The sequence below is a fragment of the Hemibagrus wyckioides genome, linkage group LG13, assembly GCF_019097595.1.
Source record: "Hemibagrus wyckioides isolate EC202008001 linkage group LG13, SWU_Hwy_1.0, whole genome shotgun sequence".
NCBI classification, from domain to species: domain Eukaryota; kingdom Metazoa; phylum Chordata; class Actinopteri; order Siluriformes; family Bagridae; genus Hemibagrus; species Hemibagrus wyckioides.
The window spans coordinates 19,478,874-19,500,551 of NC_080722.1; the positions used below are offsets into that span (position 1 = coordinate 19,478,874).

Genomic DNA, 21,678 nt, shown 5'->3' on the forward strand with positions numbered 1-21,678 from the left:
TAAAATGCCGCCTTTTTAGTAATATATATATTTATTGTGCCCTAAATTCATTTACTGACTTTTGTTTCATTATATGCTTTTCGGGAAGTGCGGTTTCGTCTAACGGGATTGATTTCCGGTTTGGTATTTGTATTCATCGGAATAAACGTTTACATTACCAGAAATGTAGATTTGTTTCATTGAGTGTAGAACTAAATGCTCATAGATTTTAATGAGCTGACATATTTCGAAAATGTCTCAATAAAGAGCCAAGACTTTTATTTTTATGCTAAGTACCTGTCTGAATGCCCTATCAAATGCCATTTTCTCATCCGGGTATTCTGGATGTACGCGCCATTAGCTAGTGAACTAACTAAATAAAACGTTTTACTTGTAATAATAATAATAATGATGATGATGATGATGATAATAATATTCATCATAATAATTTTTATTTAAAAAAAAGAAAGTTAAACAATGGCACAGAGCTGCAAAAGCTGTTTGTAGTTAGCGAAGCTTAAGCCAGTCACGGAATCTAGCTAGGCAGAAGAGCGGGGGATTATGGGACATGTAGTTTTTTGTTAAGTGCATACAACCAGCGTGATGAGAATACTTTGCGAAAATATATTGTAAGAAAAATAACCAGACATCAACACGCATAATTATCCACAGCATCATAATGATAAGTGGCCAAAAGACATATTAAAAGTACGTGTTAAAGTGATCCATGATTTAAATCAGTGGCCAAATTCACTTCCGACATCTTTGTTGCCATAGTTACCCGGGCACGCGCTGAAACTATCCTCAGGTCGTACTGTCTTAACAAACCTCAGCTGTGAAAGTTGTCAACAGTTCGATTGTTTATTATTGATAAAGTGTTGTTTTGAGTTCATTTTGGAGTCATTTCGCACAGCTAGCTGACAGCGCGATGCTAAGCTCCAGCCTGAGCGCGCAAAGAAGAGAGGAATGTCAAGTAAGTCCAGCAGACACTCAGATACTGTTTTACTGTAAACACACAACTGATTATTTCAGTCACTGCAGCAGTCCTAGCGTTTTAAACTTCACAGAAATAAAAAGAAAGATTCAAGGTCCAGTTTTTAATGCATTTATCACCTAATCTATCCATCCATCCATTTTCTATACCCGCTTTATTCCTAATTAGGGTCACGGGGCACAGCCCAGTACATTGGGTGAAAGGTAGGGGTACATCCTGGACAGGTCACCAGGGCCACATATATAGACAGACCACCACACATTCACAATTTAGAATTACCAATCAACCTAATGTACATGTTTTTGGACTGTGGGAGGAAACTGGAGTACCCGGCGAACATGCAAACTCCACACTGAAAGGGCCATGCCTGTTCGAACCCAGGATTCGAACCCAGGACTTTCTTGCTGTGAAGCAGCAGTGCTACTCACTAAGCCACCATAATCTACTGATATCTTAATTCTTTCCTATCTTAAACACTCAGTGGTGTGCAATTATGGGACAATAATCAATGACTGGACACAGTCTCAAGCGAAGCTGATTGTTCTGTACGACTGCTCCCGGGACTTTCATTCCTCTTTTTATTCCTCTAACACTTTTTTTCTTCATTTGTAGTTGAATTTTATGCTGTGGAACGTCTGTGATAAAATCCTCTGTCCTTAAAAACGTTACTCTCTGTGTGTGTCTGTAGACTCAGATGCAGACATCTGTTGGTTTAGCCGGACGGCAGCGCAGGCAGACCGGACACACAAACCGCTGGCAGTTGGCTCCGCCCCTACCCGGTAATCTGCTGGGTCAGGCCCAGGTGGAGAAAGTGACGAGGTCGGGGATCTACTTCCATACACCTCACAGATCTACAAAGTCAGGTGAGAGCCTGTTTAGTAAGCAGAGCTGTTTATTGAATTACTGTTGAGGAAAGGTGAGTGGGGTTCACATGGAATTCACAGAAAGCAGTGTATTAGTGTGAGATTTGCTTTTGAACCCGGTGTGTCCTGTACCATCAGCGTCTCTGCGAGGCCGTGGGTGAGTGTTTTGGCAGATGGCCGTACCATATCAGTGCCACACCACAGCGGGTGACCCCAGACCCCACGCTCTCACTCTCTCTCTCTCTCTCTCTCTCTCTCTCTCTCTCTCTCTCTCTCTCCCTCTCTCTGTGAAGTAGCTCTGCCAACACGGTGCCAAGGAGCTGGCAGCAGCGCTGGACCGGCCTCCTGGAGAGCTGGCACAGGAGTTTATAAGAAATGCAAATAAGCCAAAGGGAGAAAATAAGAAGACAATATGGCTTTTATATCAGTGCCAGGTTTTAGCTGACGGCCGTGCAGGGTGCAAATGTCTGAGTCCAGTAAGGAAAAAAGCTAGCAATGTCCACAGCTTTCCTGTCTTTTAAAGTTACACACACCAATACAACAGTACATATAGAAAAAAATGTAAATAATGTTTTAGAGGTTTTTTTGTGTGATCAATTTACTCACCACCCATAGCTGAAAAAACTCTTCTCTCATGTCAGAAATCCTTCACTGTTCTCTGTGGATAACTAGTGTCAGGTGGGTTTAGATTGGGGCAGGGGCATAGCATGGCGGATCTCAAACTCTATTGGCTGTTAAAGCACTACAGTCAGTAACTTCCTGTTACAGAAGAAAATATTTCTTTCAGGATGTTTAAAGTGAACGAATCCTGTCTCACAGACACATGTATGTTTGTATTCCAGTGGACACACTCCAGCAGTGGCGTGACGACTCCCAGAGCCAGCAGCCTCCTCCTCCTCACGCCATCACACCCGGCAGACTCCGGTACGATGCCCAGCATGCCTGTGCCTCCTGTTTAGCTCAGAAAGGACTTCTGCTCTCAGGGGGCAGGTTTCATCCCCACGAGGCCACACGCTATCGTTCTGGAAGAGGATCATCTTTAATTTGGCGTGTCTCTGCACACAATGGGTGGTGTAAAGAGGGTGGTGTAACAGGAGGGGGTGCAGTAGACCAGTGCCAACCATGCTGGCACCATGAAGATCACACAGACACAAAAGAGTGCAGAAGTGTCTGGACGAGCCGGGGCCAGCAGGCAGAGAGCTTTCCCTAGCCACTGTTTTCACTTCATCAGACATGAAAAATTAAAAAAGTTCAATACTGCCAGGGCTTCCACTTTTATTTCACATAGAAAAGTTTTGCTGTTTAAAATAATATATCGGAGTTTCACCTCCACTTGGGTGTGCTGTTTTTGGAAATTAATCAACAACAGCACAGCTAGTTACAGCTGAAGTTGATCATTATCCAATAACAACACCTCCCTCTTATACCACAGCAGTTTCATTATAAATTTGTATTTATTACAGATTTTAATATAATACACACAATTGCATTTTTTTTTAGCTATATGAATATTCTAAAGCTGTTCAGAGCCTTACAATAAACATCACATCAGCGCTGAGATAAAAGCGCTTCTAGGTGATAGAAACATGCCTCTGAATCCCGGACCTGTTACTGTGAGGTGTGAGGTTTGAGTGACTTTAACTTTCTCCACAGTGCATCACAGAACATCCAGCTGTTACTCACATCTGCAAATCCTGAACACGAGTTCTACGTTGTCTCTCAGCAGGTGGTTGAGAACGCTCAGCCAGGTAACAGGAGGCCATTCTGTGTGCCCTTACACACACACACACACACACACAGGGTATAATGCAGGTGGTTTTAAATCTGCATGTATTTTTCGTGTCCATTCCCAGAGGCAGTACTGGAGTGTTTCGGGATCATCTGGGAGCTGCACTATCCATACCTGTGTGAATCAGAGACCCTCGCAGAACTCTACAGGAACTCCAAGAAGCAAAGACACACACTGCTCCAGGAAAGAGCCGGTGACTGGATCGATACAAATACAACAACAAATTCATCATTCCACACTGCGAGTCGAATTCGTAACACACAACAGAGACACATTTAATGGGGTCATTGTTCACGCACTCATTCTGTGCGATAGAAAAATATCAGCAAGAATCAAGGGGAGGGTGTACAAGACAGTGGTGAGACCGGCCGTGCTGTATGGTTTAGAGACAGTGTCACTGAGGAAGAGACAGGAGTCAGAGCTGAAGATGTTGAGGTTCTCTTTGGGAGTGACACGGTTGGACAGGATTAGGAACGAGTACATCAGAGGAACAGTTCATGTTGGACATTTGGGGGACAAAGTTAGAGAGGCCAGATTAAGATGGTTTGGACATGTTCAGAGGAGGGAGAGTGAGTATATCGGTAGGAGAATGTTGGACATGGAGCTGTCAGGCAGGAGGAAAAGAGAAAGGCCAAAGAGGAGGTATATGGATGGAATAAATGAGGATATGAAGCTAGTGGGTGCAAGTGTTGAGGATGCAGAAGATAGGGATAGGTGGAGAGAGATGATTCGCTGTGGAGACCCCTGAAGGGAAAAGCCAGAAGAAGAAGATTGTCATGTCACTCAAGAGATGAGTGCTGAGCAGCGGGTGTTAGGAGCAGGCGTGTGTACGCATGACTGAAGCAAATTGTTTCAGAAGTAACCTTCAGTGATGTTGATATTATTCATCGCCTAGATCCCAAGCCTTTATGTGCAGATACAGCTGATTTTTTTAGCAAATTTAATTTGCAGGATTAGTCTTCCCAATCTTAGCTTGAGCTCAGAGAAGTAGCATCGTGCATAACTTTCTGTTTTCTCACAGAAAATGAGCTCCCCCGAGCACACAGATTCTACACTGAGCAATAATTCATGCACTTTCTTGGTGGGTTTGTATCCGATTACTTCTATGTGTGTGTGTTCACAGTACAGAGCTAATTTCCCGGGATGGCTGTTATTTCATTTTTTGGCATCCACTTCGCGGTATTTCATAATCAGTGTCACCCGAGTTCAGATTTCCACGCCAGCGAGTTCAACAGCACCACCGACAGGTCAAAATAAAAACAAATAGAATGTGTGTGAGGGAGAGGAGAGCCATGCTGGGGCTGAGTTCTTTCTCTCCCAGACTTATGCAGACAATCAGGGACTGTTGTTGCAGTCAGGTGATTTGTTTACAGCTTGTTTATGTGATAAAGAAAACGGATTATCGGGAGGAAATCAGGTTTTGTAAGATAACAGTATCGTAATCATTCTCAGTGGAACTGTCAGGATTATATCAGCTCATGCCTTATGACAAATTTCTGTCCTCATGGCTGTCTGACCTCCACCCAAAACACATTCTGTTTAATCCATGTAACAGCCCTGATCACATGCTGACTTTATTTAGTAAATTTCCTCATCCCCTGGTTAGTTAAGTGTGTAAGTGCTGTGGCTGTTCTCTGTAATAGCCGTACAATGAACATCACTGAGCTCTGGAGGGCAGCAGCAGCAGCAGAGGCATATGGCAGAGGCACAAATGGAAATATGGGATGAAAAAATATATTGTAATGTCATACTGAATTATAAATACAAATAGAATTTGATATTTTGTTCAACAACTGAGATCCAGTTCTGAGTGATGTACTGAGAGTCATGAAACTAAATAGACCTACAGAAAGTCAGGCAGTTTAAGGTTTCTCTAGAAAGAAATCTCTCTCTTTTGGAAAAGTAGGAGATACACACATACACATACACACACACACACACATTTCTTGCATTTCCCTCTGCTGCTGTTTTGGTGTGAGAAACTCTAAAGGCAACTCCAACTGTGCAGAGAATAAACATTTGTTGTTCACTATAAACAGCCCACCTGCTCCATATGGCTTTATTAGCTAACTTCATTAAGCATAGCCTTTATCTGATAAAAGAAATCACCTTATGAGGCGTTAGATCAGACCGAATGATCTACCATTTAATATGCCATGTTTCAGAATCAGGTTTTTATAGATCATATAATTAAAAAAGTAAAATATTTGTATCTGATGTAGATGTGTGTGTGGATGTTTCTTGCAGAGAGCAGTTTAAAGGAGGGGTGTGTGTCACGAGGAGGCAGGGAGGTGAGACTGAGACAGGACGGAGGAATGGGAATGAGTCGAGGCAGCCTCACACGTCCCGTCCTACTCCCGCTGAACATAAACGATCTCTCCATCACAAAAGAGTGTAAATCACATTCAGTAGAAGTATGCTATTATAAGGGTGCCTATACTATTACACAATAGATAAAAGTGCTCACTTCATTAACACGTGCTTCCTGCAAGCCAGCTGAGTGCTATCCACTCTCTGCCCTCTCTTCCTCATACATGAGCTCACAGACACCTGAGTAGTGTCACTGTGATTGACAGAGGAGAGAGAATGTGACACATTTTTATATATATATATATATATATATATATATATATATATATATATATATATATATATGTGTGTGTGTGTGTGTGTGTGTGTGTGTGTGTGTGTGTGTATATATATATATATATATATATATATATATATATATATACCGATCGGCCGTAACATTATGACCCCTGACAGGTGAAGTGAGTAACACTGATTATCTCCTCATCATGGCACCTGTTAGTGGGTGGGATATATTAGGAAGCAAGTGAACATTTTGTCCTCAAAGTTGATGTGTTAGAAGCAGGAAAAATGGACAAGAGTAAGGATTTGAGCGAATTTAACAAGGGGCAAATTATGATGGCTAGACGACTGGATCAGAGCATCTCCAAAACTGCAGCTCTTGTGGGTTTGTGGGGTGCTCCCAGTCTGCAGCGGTCAGTATCTATCAAAAGTGGTCCAAGGAAGGAACAGTGAGACCGCCAATAGGGTCATGGGTGGCCAAGGCTCATGGATGCATGTGGGGAGTGAAGGCTGTCCCGTGTGATCCGCTGAAGAAGTTAATGCTGGTTCTGATAGAAAGGTGTCAGAATACACAGTGCATGAGGGGTCAGGGCTGTTTTGGCAGCAAAAGGGGAACCAACACAATATTAGGCAGGTGGTCATAATGTTATTGCTGATCAGTGTGTATACATGTGTATATACAGGGGTTGGACAATGAAACTGAAACGCCTGGTTTTAGACCACAATAATTCATTAGTATGGTGTAGGGCCTCCTTTTGCGGCCAATACAGCATCAATTCGTCTTGGGAATGACAGATACAAGTCCTGCACAGTGGCCAGAGGGATTTTGAGCCATTCTTCTTGCAGAATAGTGGCCAGGTCACTACGTGATGCTGGTGGAGGAAATCACTCCTCCAAAACACCCCAAAGTGGCTCAATAATATTTAGATCTGGTGACTGTGCAGGCCATGGGAGATGTTCAACTTCACTTTCATGAAGCCTTCAGGATACAATGTTTGAACCATTGGGTGCACATGGTCCTCCAGAATGGTTTGGTAGTCCTTGGCAGTGACACGGCCATCTAGCACAAGTATTGGGCCTAGGGAATGCCATGATATTTTAGCCCAAACCATTACTGATCCACCCCCATGCTTCACTCTGGGCATGCAACAGTCTGGGTGGTACGCTTCTTTGGGGCTTCTCCACACCGTAACTCTCCCGGATGTGGGAAAGACAGTGAAGGTGGACTCATCAGAGAACAATACATGTTTCACCTTGTCCACAGCCCAAGATTTTCGCTGCTGGCACCATTGAAACCGAAGTTTGGCATTGGCAAGAGTGACCAAAGGTTTGGCTATAGCAGCCCGGCCATGTACATTGACCCTGTGGAGCTCCCGACGGACAGTTTTGGTGGAAACAGGAGAGTTGAGGTGCACATTTAATTCTGCAGTGAGTTGGGCAGCTGTGGTTTTATGTTTTTTGGATACAATCCGGGTTAGCACCCGGACATCCCTTTCAGACAGCTTCCTCTTGCGTCCACAGTTACTCCTGTTGGATGTGTTTCGTCCTTCTTGGTGGTATGCTGACATTACCCTGGATACCGTGGTTCTTGATACATCACAAAGACTTGCTGTCTCAGTCACAGATGCGCCAGCGAGACGTGCACCAACAATTTGTCCTCTTTTGAACTCTGATATGTCACCCATAATGTTGTGTGCATTGCAATATTTTAAGCTATGCTAATTGTGCTAATTAAACCTTCACACTCTGCTCTTACTGGTGGAATGTGCAATCAATGAAGACTGGCCACCAGGCTGGTCAAATTTAGCCATGAAACTGAAACACTAAATTGGCCAGTGTTTCAGTTTCATTGTCCAACCCCTGTATATATATATATATTTAAAGTCTCTCCCTCCCCCAGCTCTATCGTTTGCCCTGAGGTCAATGTACAGGTGTGATGAGAGTCCTGATCAGTGGAACGAGGCCGTGCTCTGTACCGCCACCCTGCTGCGTCTGCCACAACTTACACAGAGGTCAGTGTTTGTTTGGTTATCGGTAAAAACATCACTGATCAGTCAATTTAAATTAATTTCTCACAACACTACTGCACACGTTACACCAAAAAAATGCATCTCATAAAAACACATACTGTAACAAAAAGTGTTTGTGTGTGTAGGAAATGCAGAAGAATGTATGGGTATATGTGAGGGTATGAGAGTGGAGGGTGGAGAAGTGTATTTACAGTACATGTAGATCCTGACATCATCCAGTTCACATACTTTTCACGTGAAACAATCCAATATGGGACTGAAGTGAAATGATGCGGGACACCAGTATTCCATTCGTTTCAATAACTCCACCCCTGGGTCTCAGGAGAGTGTACAGACACACACACACACACACACACACACAGCTGAGTCATATCCTGCATGATAGCTGGGTCAGTGATTTTACACCCACGTCCATCAACATGAAATGAGTGTTAGGGACGCATTATTACTGTTACTATTACGTAACAACACTCTACACTTAGTGATCAAAGACAACAGTAAAAAACATCACACAGTTACACACACACACACACACACCTGAACACATTCTCACATCTGCACACACACCTGGATACATCCTCACGCTCTCTATATTCTACATGCTCATGCTCTCTCTCTCTCTCTCTCTCTCTCTCTCTCTCACTGACACACACACAGGCACACACTTTCTTGTGCACATACACTCCCACAGAGACCCAAACACATATACTCAGACAGACAGACAGGGGATTTTTGACTGATAGGTGACTTTTGATTGATGGGTGATTTTTGATTGACAGGTGTTTGAAGGAGATGATATCCAGTGTCAGTTTTTCAACAGTGTGTGACTTTCACAGAGTTTCCTGTAAGGTGAGAGAGATGTAATGTGTAACACAGTATATACATGTAACATATAACAGTAGCACAGTGGTTTTAGCAAGTATTATTGATAAATATCTGTAATACACTGATCAGGCACAACATTATGACCACCTGCCTAATGTTCTGTTTGTCCCCCTTTTGCCGCCAAAACAGCCCTGACCCATCATGCACTGTGTATTCTGACACCTTTCTATCAGAACCAGCATTAACTTCTTCAGCAGTTTGAGCAACAGTAGCTCGTCTGTTGGATCGGATCACACGGGCCAGCCTTCGCTCCCCACGTGTATCAGTGAGCCTTGGCCGCCCATGACCCTGTCACCGGTTCACCACTGTTCCTTCCTTGGACCACTTTTGAAAGATACTGACCACTGCAGACCGGGAACACCCCACAAGAGCTGCAGTTTTGGAGATGCTCTGATCCAGTCTTCTAGCCATCATAATCTGGTCCTTGTCAAACTCGCTCAAATCCTTACATTTGCCCGTTTTTCCTGCTTCTAACAAAAAGAGGACAAAATGTTCACTTGCTGCCTAATGTATCCCACCCACTAACAGGTGCCATGATGAGGAGATCATCAGTGTTATCATCACTTCACCTGACGGGGGTCATAATGTTATGGCTGATTGGTGTATGCTGTGTTGATATGTAAAGTGTTCAGATGACCAGCAGGAGGCGCAGTAAGCTCAGAGTGATTCCAGGTTCACATGTAGCTCAGATCTGCTCTGGTTGAATCAGCTCTGTGTTCTGTACATGATAAACATTGAAAAGTAGCTGCTCTGCTCTGTAAATATAAATAACTTTAACAATTCATTAGAGTAGAATTTTTTTCTGCCTAAAGCTGCTGAGTTCTGGACTCTGATGAGTGGTCAGGTGTTGATTAATCCTCTATAACAGCAGCTTTGACTGTAGTGCAGGTTTATATTAATGCACTCGCTCTGATAACAACAGCTCCTTCATAGGGTCGTGTACAGAGGATGCTCCACATAAACAGATTATTATATTAGATGTGATTTTGTGTCCAGTTTTCTCTCAGGACAGCTTTTTTTAGCTTTCTCAGTAACATGACTAGTTTCCTGTAACCTCACCACACACAGCATTATTCCTTTCATACGTATCGTTGTCCCTTCCTTGTGTGTTTCAGTACAAGCAAACGAGTCTTCAGCAGGCGTGCGAGCGATGGCTGGAGCTGTTTCTCGTGACGGAGCTGTCGCATCGCAGCCACCTCAGGGACTTGACCTTTGACCTCTTGCTCAAAACCCTGCAGAGCCCCAGGTCATCATCACCTCTAAGCCTTTAGATATGACTCAGTGATCGGTCACTTGCTCTAGAAATGCAGTAAAGCATTCTAGGAAATTTTAGGTAGTTGTATATTGTGTGTTATTAGTTGTGTGTGTGTGTGTGTAGACTGTTCACAAGCAACGAATACGAGCTGCTCAGGACTGTGCTGTACTGGATCTACCTGCAGTTTAACACCCGAGAACACAATCTGCCCTCACACACCACCATCATCGGCTTCTTCTGCAGGCACATGCACACACACACACACACACACACACCACATATGGTGCATTAAATACAAATAATTAAAGGCTGATAACAGTAACTCTGCTTCTTTCCTCTAAAATCACACCACGCAGTGTTTTATTCCTTATTATACTTATTATACCCAGCATTCCTCAAGCTGTGACTGTTGCTGCACTAGCTTCTCCATATCAGGAAATTCTTTGACAGTGATTGTGAAGTAGTCCTAGATCTCTCTCTCTTACTCTCTCTCTCTCTCTCTCTCTCTCTCTCTCTCTCTCCCCCTCAGGGCTCCTGGGGTTTTTCTGGAGCAGCCTTCAGGCCACATGTACACTCCTCTCTTCCAGGCTCTTCGTCTGCACGGTATCACAGAGCGTAAGTGTGGAATCCAAACTCCCACAAGCTTCTATAATACATCACACGCTGCACATCCACACTGTGTGGCGTTATTAATACCAATTCCTCGTCTTACAGTCTAAGATTGATTTATACTTGATTCTAGTTTGCTTGACATTTCAAATGAGCATTTAGTTGTAATATAACAGCTGAAATATAACCATAACAGCAGTGATGCTAGGTGATGATAATCTCTCTCACTGTCATGTGGTTTAAACCAAAAAGAAAAGCAATAGTTTTGAACCTGCTGCGTATACACCACAGGATCCGCGTTGAGAACTGTGGTTCTTGTGTTCTCACAGTTTTTCATGAAAAAGGGAGTTGATGAAAGGAGTTGTGTCTGTGTCTAGTCCTTTGTCCTGTAACAAGTCAGAAGATTGAAAGTCCGCCCCCACAATCGTACCTCTAACTCTTTTACGTTTAGACCGAGATACAAAACGTCCTTCAGTCATTGAGCTAAACATAGCAGAAGAACTGCCTCCATACCTCCCTATATTCCTATATTCTTTCAACACTTCTGATTAAAACGCTCTTGCTAATCAGATATTAGCATATTAGCGTGTTATTTTTCTTCATGTCTCGTAGAACAGCACATGGAGGAGATGCAGAAGATCCACGTGTTCCCTCACTCCTGGCTCCACTTTACCTTCTCTAACCTTGTCTACTCTGTGAGTCTCTAACAGAATTCACCCGCACAAAGAGATTACTACCACACGATATTGCCAAAAGTTTTGGGACGCCCCTCCAAATCATTGAATTCAGGAGCTGGGCTTGACCCCTTAGTTCCAGTGAAAGGAACTCTTAATGCTTCAGCATACCAAGACATTTTGGACAATTTCATGCTTCCAACTTTGTGGGAACAGTTTGGGGATGACCCCTTCCTGTTCCAACATGACTGTACACCAGTGCACAAAGTAAGGTCCATAAAGACATGGATGAGTGAGTTTGGTGTGGAGGATCTTGACTGGCCTGCACAGAGTCCTGACCTCAACCTGATAGAACACCTTTGGGATGAATTAGAGCGGAGACTAATAAACAGGAAGGGGTCATCCCCAAACTGTTCCCACAAAGTTGGGAGCATGAAATTGTCCAAAATGTCTTGGTATGCTGAAGCATTAAGACTTCCTTCCACTGGAACTAAGTGAATTATTTATTCAGTCACGGTTGTTGTTATTGCAAATATGCAAATAAGAAGCTTAGGCCAGGGTTTAAGTATGTACAATTTGAAACATGAGATTATAAATGCCAGAATTAATTGTTAACCCCAAGTATGAGTGTGAAACATGAAATAACATAACCCGTGATTCCCTTTAACCAAGGTTTACAGTCGCACAGGGTAACTATTTCATGTGTGAAAAACCCTTTTTCTCTAATCATAAAGACAGTAATCAGAATCAGTCCTTCTTTCATCTGGTTCTGCTCTCTGCTCATCTGTTTGTCCACAGATCCACAGTGGAGGCAACATGCACATCACCAACTTTTCCAAGCAGGCTGTCCGCTTTGGAATGACCGTCACCGAGGTGCAGCATTCCACTCATTCCTGAATTCAGTTTAAAAACTGACTTTTTCGAACCCTTACTCATTACCTGACACTAATGGTTCGCTAAGGATTGCATTGTACTTGGAACCTTCTCAGAGGAACAACAAAGAATTATTAGGGTTCTAGAACTGGCTGATTGTCTTGCAGGCATGTTGTTAATGCTAACTCATGGGGAATCTGAAATCTGTGTGTGTGTGTGTGTGTTGTCCTATAGGAACACTGCACTCACACTGTCGGTCTCTACGGCTTCTACTTCCTGCTCAGAGCTTCTCGAGTTGGAGAAACGGAAGCATATGCCTTCTCCATGGAGGTCAGTGAATTATACAGTACACTCTATCACGTATAAAATATGTCAAAATATTTCTGATGACGTATCCAGTATTAGTCTTGTGTAACTACTCTCTGTGGTGTATATGCCCTGTTCCTCAGGGGCGTGTCTTGCTCTACACTAGCATCTCCTTAGCAGTACACGTGGTTATGGTTTTGGCCATTCATCTGTACACACACTGGTCTAATTCCAACTGAGAATAAACATATAGAGTTTATTCTTGTGAAAGGGGCGGGGCTCATGTGAGATGCTGATCATGTGACTTGTTCAAAGGAGGGTTTTACCAATTTAGATTTCCGTCTTTACTCCCTGTATAGATCAGTAAGAGTCATTGATATAATTTTATCCCCCACTCAGACACACCAGTGGTCCCACTGATGACCCTGCGGCCCTCGGTAACGCTGACACTCGAGCTCGCCTCAAACACCATACACCATAATCCAAACTTGACCATACTCCATAACTCAGAACACATGCAGCGTCTTGTCATCTAGGGTTTAAGTCGTTCTGGTTAAAGTGGACAGGTGTGGATGAAGAAGGTGCTGAGAAATCACTCTTCACTCTCTTTAGAAGCTCTTCACTCTTCTCCATGTTTGGTGACAGGTGTGTTTAGATTGGGCGGGGGCGTGGCATAGCGTATCTCAAACACCAATGGCTAAACGCTTTTGTTTACCAAACCCTGGATTTCTAGATTTTTTATGGGAACTTTAAACAGCACCTCACCCCCCCTCTCTCAGAGGCTAAGACATTGGGACCCTGCACTAGCTGAGAGCTGTAGGACATCACAGCCATTTAGCATGAGAGCAGAGCGCTGTGTGTGCTATAAGATCGGTGTGCAAAGCCGTGTGTGTGGAGAATGGCAGGAAAGGAGCAGCGGAGAACTCAATCAAGTGTTTGGCTTGAGTAAACGCTGCTGCAGGAGCAAGGTAAACAATTAAACAATACACACACAACAAGTCACTACAAGGTATCGGTGTTTCCGGAGTTATTCATTTATCAATCTTTCTTCCAGGTGTTTACAGTCGACGGACTCTGTGTGCCCGCGCTGGTGACGTTTTCCCTCGCCTTCCCATCCGCATGAATTATTCCAACAATGATACAGATATGCTTTTCCTCCTCGGCTAATCAGGAGTCCTAACTTGACTTACCTGTGATTACATTGTACACACAGGAATAAAACAGTCAGTGTCCTGCTGTTACAGGAAAACCCTCAACAATGTGGTGTGATGGAGCAGAGTTACTGTTACCCCACTGAAGCTGATTACTTTCCTATAACAGCATGGCTCCGAATGTTTTACTCCTCTTACGCCTCAGCAATATGCCAATACTTACAGCATGTATTTAATAAAGAATGACACATCATGGGGTTTATCTATAGTATTTATAGTCAGTGTGAAGCAACTTAGGTCGTTCCCTCATTAGTGTCTCTTTTTCCTCTCTTGAATAAAATACGCCGCTTGTCTTGTTACTGAGAAACCAGAAAGATGTGTGTCCTGAAGATGTGGGAAAACTTCCAGCTTTATTTTTGACTGCTGTTAAGAGAATTAATCAACAACTTCTGACCAATCAGAACGCAGAACTCAGCAGGGCTGTGGTGTAAACAATTACACACACTGTGGTTATGATAAACACAGCATAAGAACTATTTTGGGGGGATTTTAATGGAATTTCCAACTATGTCTGTATTTGTTTTTTTCTTTATTTTGCACTAAAAGTCCATATTTCAAACATATTCACTGAGTCGCTTTGGTGCTGTGAGAACATTTTCCTCCTTCTCTTTAAGTACGTCAGGTCTCCATTGTTCTCAGTGCTCCTGTTTGAGAGGAAAGGAAGCGAGCTTTGGACACGACACAGGAAGTACTCCCTGACCCCGTTTGCCTCGAGTCCACCACGTCCCAGTTTCTTTCGTTCCGAGAGCCGTTTCTCACTCCCGAAAACTATTTTAAGAGAAAGAGCAAAGCCGATTTCAGCAGGAAAGAGATACACATGACTTGTGATCCACCGTGTTTGAGGAGTACATGGATTAGTTATACAGTATATCACAATAAACTGATTTCTTATCAACAGCTGTAGAAAGTTGACATTTCAAGTGATGATGTTTCTGTACATTCCTGTGGAAGGAGAAGAATAGATTGTGGAAGTGGGTTTTTAATCTGTGCTTTAATTGCAGATTTATTAGTCACGGTTTACAGTGAAAACATTCAGACCAAACAACTTCTGTTATCCTCTTGAAAAGGACCACTTTAACGGTAAAACTCTCATGCACAAAAACATACATTCATTATTTAGTAAAATTAAGTACAATAATCTTTTTAAAGCCAGGGTGGGATTTTCTTAACGCATTCTTATTAAAATGACCATTAGACTCCATTATATATAATAGTGCTTAAGTGTGTGTATAATGTAGTAAGAGCAAGGAGCAGGTGGAGGAAAACCTGGAGAGGTGGAGGTTTGTGCATGTGGTGTGAATGAAAGGGAGGGAAGTGGAACAGTAAGTTTACAGGGTGAAGAAGGTACAGGAGTTTAAGTACTTGGGGTCAACAGTCCAGAGTAATGGAGAGTACGGGAAAGAGGTAAAGAAGTGAGTGCAGGCAGGTTGGAATGGGTGGAGAAAGGTGTTCTGTGTGATAGAATAATATCGGCGAGTATCAAGGGGAAGGTGTACAAGACAGTGGTGAGACCGGCCATGCTGGATGGTTTAGAGACAGTGTCACTGAGGAAGAGACAGGAGTCAGAGCTGAAGATGTTGAGGTTCTCTTTGGGAGTGACACGGTTGGACAGGATTAGGAACGAGTACATCAGAGGGACAGCCCATGTTGGACGTTTTGGGGGACAAAGTTAGAGAGGCCAGATTAAGATGGTTTGGACATGTTCAGAGGAGGGAGAGTGAGTATATCGGTAGGAGAATGTTGGACATGGAGCTGCCAGGCAGGAGGCAAAGAGGGAGGCCAAAGAGGAGGTATATGGATGTAATAAATGAGGATATGAAGCTAGTGGGTGCAAGTGATGAGGATGCAGAAGATAGGGATAGGTGGAGAGAGATGATTCGCTGTGGCGACCCCTGAAGGGAAAAGCCGAAAGAAGAAGAAGTGTGTGTATAAAATACAGTCCTGCAAATTTAGGCTGAAAAAGTCTCCAAGAAAATCTCAGAGTTGCATCATTCTCAACATGCTGGGCTTATTTACAGAGCAGAGAGCTGAAAGGTCAGTGTAGACTTAACAAGAATCTGGTCAATTTAGGGAACTGGTGTGTTGTTTACTGTTGGTGTGAGCAGCATAAAAGATCTCCCTGACTTTCCAAGTCGAGGGGAGTTTTCTTGGTTTCTTCCTGATCTTTAGACGAACACAGCACTACTCCACATTACATTCACAATAACAATCCAATCTAGAGTCCATCATGTGTGACTTTATTAAAAGAATAATGTCTGGGAAGTTACTGAACATCAATTTTCTCACAAAGAAACTTGGACATCACAGAGGAAGTCTGTCTTTGAGAGAATTGCTTTAGAGTTTTGGGGATTTCCCACAGGTTCTGAAACGATACAACACACCGCAGATATTTCCCTTTGTAACGCTCAGCGATAGTTTCCTTGTTTTGGATGACAGATTCAGCAGCTGACTGGATGTAGTAGTCATGTACAGAAACTCGTGTCCTAGTCATACGCGTTCTGGTGAAATTGTGTAACTGGGGTAAAAACCACACGGCTGTTCAGGTGGCTGGGTACTTCAATGAAAAATTTTCATGATATTTAAAATAAAAACGGACCACGCTCTCGATTTCTCGGAGATCCGTGGTCTTATTATTTTCAGAGTGATTATTATATATGACGCTCAATCGCAAAATCCCCTAATAGCAGGACGGCTAAAAATAAAATAGCAGTGATGGAGAAATGATTTCGCTTCACCAGCTAGTTCTTCTGGTTTTACTGCAGTATTTACAGCAGACAGAAGGATTAGATGCGAGAATCCATGAGTGTAAATAAGACGCTGAGTAACACACTAAGACACTGAGGACAAACTTACACTATATTGCCAAAGGTATTGGGACGCCCCTCCAAATCATTGAATTCAGGGGTTGGGCTTGGCCCCTTAGTTCCAGTGAAAGGAACTCTTAATGCTTCAGCATACCAAGACATTTTGGACAATTTCATGCTCCCAACTTTGTGGGAACAGTTTGGTGATGACCCCTTCCTGTTCCAACATGACTGTACACCAGTGCACAAAGCAAGGTCCATAAAGACATGGATGAGTGAGTTTGGTGTGGAGGAACTTGACTGACCTGCACAGAGTCCTGACCTCAACCTGATAGAACACCTTTGGGATGAATTAGAGCGGAGACTGCGAGCCAGGCCAAAACAGGGACGTCTGCCATGAATATAATATGTAGTTGGCCCGCCCTTTGCAGATATAACAGCCTCAACTCTTCTGGCTTTCCACAACGTTTAGGAGTGTGTTTATGACCATTCCTCTAGAAGCACATTTGTGAGGTCAGGCACTGATTTTGGACGAGAAGACCTGGCTCACAGTCTCTGCTCTAATTCAAGGTCTTTATGGAGCTTGCTTTGTGCACTGGTGTACAGTCATGTTGGAACAGGAATGGGTCATCACTGATCACCACTGTTCCCAACAACCAATCACGGATCACCACTGTTCCCAACAACCAATCGCTGATCACCACTGTTCCTAACAACCATCGCTGATCACCACTGTTCCTAATAACTAATCACTGATCACCACTGTTCCCAGTAACTAATCACTGATCACCACTGTTCCCAAAAACCATCACTGATCACCACTGTTCCTAACAACCATCGCTGATCACCACTGTTCCCAATAACTAATCACTGATCACCACTGTTCCCAACAACCATCACTGATCACCACTGTTCCTAACAACCATCACTGATCACCACTGTTCCCAATAACTAATCACTGATCACCACTGTTCCCAGTAACTAATCACTGATCACCACTGTTCCCAACAACCATCACTGATCACCACTGTTCCCAACAACTAATCACTGATCACTACTGTTCCCAGTAACAAATCACTGATCACCACTGTTCCCAACAACTAATCACTAATCACCATTGTTCCCAGTAACTAATCACTGATCACCACTGTTCCCAACAACTAATCACTGATCACCACTGTTCCCAACAACTAATCACTGATCACCACTGTTCCCAACAACTAATCACTGATCACCATGGTTCCCAATAACTAATCACTGATCACCACTGTTCCCAACAACTAATCACTGATCACCATTGTTCCCAATAACTAATCACTGATCACCACTGTTCCCAACAACTAATCACTGATCACTACTGTTCCCAGTAACTAATCACTGATCACCACTGTTCCCAATAACTAATCACTGATCACCACTGTTCCCAACAACTAATCACTGATCACCATTGTTCCCAACAACCATCACTGATCACCACTGTTCCTAACAACCATCACTGATCACCACTGTTCCCAATAACTAATCACTGATCACCACTGTTCCCAACAACCATCACTGATCACCACTGTTCCTAACAACCATCACTGATCACCACTGTTCCCAACAACTAATCACTGATCACCACTGTTCCCAGTAACTAATCACTGATCACCACTGTTCCTAACAACCATCACTGATCACCACTGTTCCCAACAACTAATCACTGATCACCACTGTTCCCAGTAACTAATCACTGATCACCACTGTTCCTAACAACCATCACTGATCACCACTGTTCCCAACAACTAATCACTGATCACCACTGTTCCCAGTAACTAATCACTGATCACCACTGTTCCTAACAACCATCACTGATCACCATTGTTCCCAACAACCATCACTGATCACCACTGTTCCTAACAACCATCACTGATCACCACTGTTCCCAATAACTAATCACTGATCACCACTGTTCCCAGTAACTAATCACTGATCACCACTGTTCCCAACAACCATCACTGATCACCACGGTTCCCAACAACTAATCACTGATCACTACTGTTCCCAGTAACAAATCACTGATCACCACTGTTCCCAACAACCATCACTGATCACCACTGTTCCCAGTAACTAATCACTGATCACCACTGTTCCCAACAACTAATCACTGATCACCATTGTTCCCAACAACTAATCACTGATCACTACTGTTCCCAGTAACAAATCACTGATCACCACTGTTCCCAACAACCATCACTGATCACCACTGTTCCCAGTAACTAATCACTGATCACCACTGTTCCCAATAACTAATCACTGATCACCACTGTTCCCAACAACTAATCACTGATCACCATTGTTCCCAACAACCAATCTACTCTCTGCAGTTTCTTTACCTTCTGAACTCATCTCTCAGTCATACTATTCAGCTGAACTGGATGAGGGTTTGTGGTTTTGTAGTGAAACTCATACAACTTTAAAATGTCTTGGAATGTCTGTGAACCAGATTAACCAGAGGCTTGTGGTTTTGTGGTGGAACAACTTTACGACATCTTGTATTCCCATGAGCTGAATTCAAAGCCCGTTGTCTGAAGATAGAACTTCAGGAGTTTCCTCAAACTTCTACTGACCTTCTCATGAATAACAAATGTGTGGGATTTTCAATACATTAACTTCTTTCAGTTTGTCTATCCTTTCTCGGCTCTCCTGAGGCTTGGTTCCTCACATACCCATTCCCACTACTGCTTTTACATCTTTTATTTTCAACCAGAATGTTTTGTTTCTGTATCTCTCCTGTATTATTTTGTTAGCATAGCATCTTTAGCTCTTTTAACCAGTCCTTTGCTACAAATTGTGTGGAATGACAATGACCTAAACGCCAGTATTGTCCTCCTGCTCCTCTTCCTCATCATCATCATCTGTATTTTCTTTCTTACATCTCAGCCTAGTGATTCCCTTCTTTTCACAGCTCTTACAATGTTTTCCATACACTAGCTAATCAACATATTCCCACTAATCATGGATCACCTCTGTTCTCAACAACCAATCACTGATCACCACTGCTCCTGACAAGCACTGTTCCCAACAACTAATCACTGATCACCACTGTTCCCAATAACCATCACTGATCACCACTGTTCCCAACACCCATCGCTAATCACCACTGTTCCCAACACCCATCACTGACCATTACTGTTCCCAACACCAATCACTGACCACTACTGTTCCCAACACCCATCACTGATCACCACTGTTCCCAACACCAATCACTGATCACCACTGTTCCCAACACCCATCACTGATCACCACTGTTCCCAACACCAATCACTGATCACCACTGTTCCCAACACCCATCACTGATCACCACTGTTCCCAACACCAATCATTGATCACCACTGTTCCCAATAATCGCTCAATCTTATAACCATTGGCAGGATTGCTAACCCTAACCTTAACCCTAACAAGATCATGGAACATGTGAAATCTGCTGTGCCAATGAAGTCAACAATAATATCCAATTTTATATTATATCCATATTTTATTATGCTTTACATTATATATTTGTGTTAAGACTCACTTTGTCGGACTTAGGAACGAATCCGACTTATGAAATGTTCTCCTGGAACTTCCAACCATCCATTTTTAATACCCGCTTTATTCCTAATTAGGGTCACACATATACAACAGGCAATTTAGAATTGCCAAGCAACCTAAAGTTTTCGGACTGTGGGAGGAAACCGGATTACCAGGAGCACAGGGAAAACATGCAAACCCACACAGAAGCCTTTCAAACAGGGGATTTGAACCCAGGACCTTCTTGCTGTGACACAACAATGCTAACCACTTAGCCACTGTGCTGTCCAGTTAGGGACTTACTGTATCCAAATTCCTAAACTGATCTCAATTTGATATACAAATGATCAGCCTATGACGTCATTTAGGGACTTCCTCGAATACATTTCCCTTGAAGAAAAAAAAAGTAATTTCCCTTTAACAAAATGTCAGTCAAATCTTTTGTTCTGGTTTTAATCTTCAGACATCACTGTAACACAACGTAGGAGCAACTTTAAACGTAGGTGTGACTTTAAAGGGTCAAATTATAGACTTTATTAACACACTGGCATTTTTTTCACTGTGTGAAGCTGGATTTCAAGAAGTGCTTGATGGTTTTAAATGGCTTTTCCTTTTTGACCCTTTTTTTTAATTTGGGGACAATTAGCACTAAATGCGTCTAGTGAGCTGCTGAAAATTCGTAAATGAAAGCATTTTTCACGCTCACTGAAGAAATAAAAGCTCATGAGATGTCTCTTCTTCTTTAAGACCGCCATTACGGCTCTGTGCACTGCAGTGCAGCTTCAGCTCTTCTATGCTGCTGGTGGTGTGTTGTGTATTTGCCTGCATTACCGCCACCTACTGAGCTGGACATTTTGGGAATTGTACTACACTTCATTTAAAAAAAAAAAAAAAGAAAGAAAAAAGATATAATCCTTAAAAATAAAACACAACGATGTACAACTGCTGTGTTGATTTATTCTAATCTCAAATTTTGATCCCGTTTCTGTTCACAAAAACCTCAAAACCGTCCATCCAGCGCCCCCTACCAATGAGGAGCGCTCTCTTAAAGCACAGTCTATATACAAACATTTAAAAAGGGGGAAGAAGAAAACAAAATAATATAGTTTCATATTAATTTATGTCCTTGAACAAGAACTTGTTGGTTGTTTTGGGTGAAAGTGCTGGCTAAACTTTAAGTGATAGTATACTTGTTTCTCTTGCTCTCATCACACTACACTGTCTTGTCAGAAACTGTCCTTCAATAGTCTTATTTACTACGT

The 21,678-nt window shown here is 42.8% G+C and overlaps 1 protein-coding gene and 1 long non-coding RNA gene across 2 annotated transcripts; one reads left to right on the plus strand and one right to left on the minus strand.

Moving 5' to 3' along the window:
* The first annotated feature begins 394 nt into the window (after positions 1–394).
* btbd16 (BTB (POZ) domain containing 16) lies at positions 395–14,860 on the plus strand. Its single transcript, XM_058405702.1, has 16 exons — positions 395–952; positions 1,662–1,836; positions 2,679–2,760; positions 3,490–3,584; positions 3,690–3,818; positions 5,873–6,019; positions 8,118–8,229; positions 9,027–9,096; positions 10,248–10,378; positions 10,511–10,630; positions 10,917–11,002; positions 11,609–11,691; positions 12,469–12,543; positions 12,778–12,873; positions 13,629–13,817; positions 13,904–14,860. Exons 1-16 carry the CDS (start codon positions 908–910, stop codon positions 13,970–13,972), a joined length of 1,704 nt encoding a protein of 567 aa, XP_058261685.1. The 5' UTR covers positions 395–907; the 3' UTR covers positions 13,973–14,860.
* On the minus strand, positions 3,473–8,502 carry LOC131363310 (uncharacterized). Its single transcript, XR_009206300.1, has 3 exons — positions 8,439–8,502; positions 3,740–3,822; positions 3,473–3,609 (listed from the first exon to the last, which is right to left on the minus strand). It is a non-coding gene; the product is annotated as an uncharacterized LOC131363310 (long non-coding RNA).
* Positions 14,861–21,678: the final 6,818 nt, after the last annotated feature.

Coding starts and splice junctions, on each gene's coding strand:
- btbd16 (XM_058405702.1), top strand. CDS start 908: ATGCTAAGCTCCAGCCTGAGCGCGCAAAGAAGAGAGGAATGTCAA. Junction 953..1,661: donor AAAGAAGAGAGGAATGTCAA/GTAAGTCCAGCA, acceptor GTGTGTCTGTAG/ACTCAGATGCAGACATCTGT. Junction 12,544..12,777: donor TTGGAATGACCGTCACCGAG/GTGCAGCATTCC, acceptor GTTGTCCTATAG/GAACACTGCACTCACACTGT.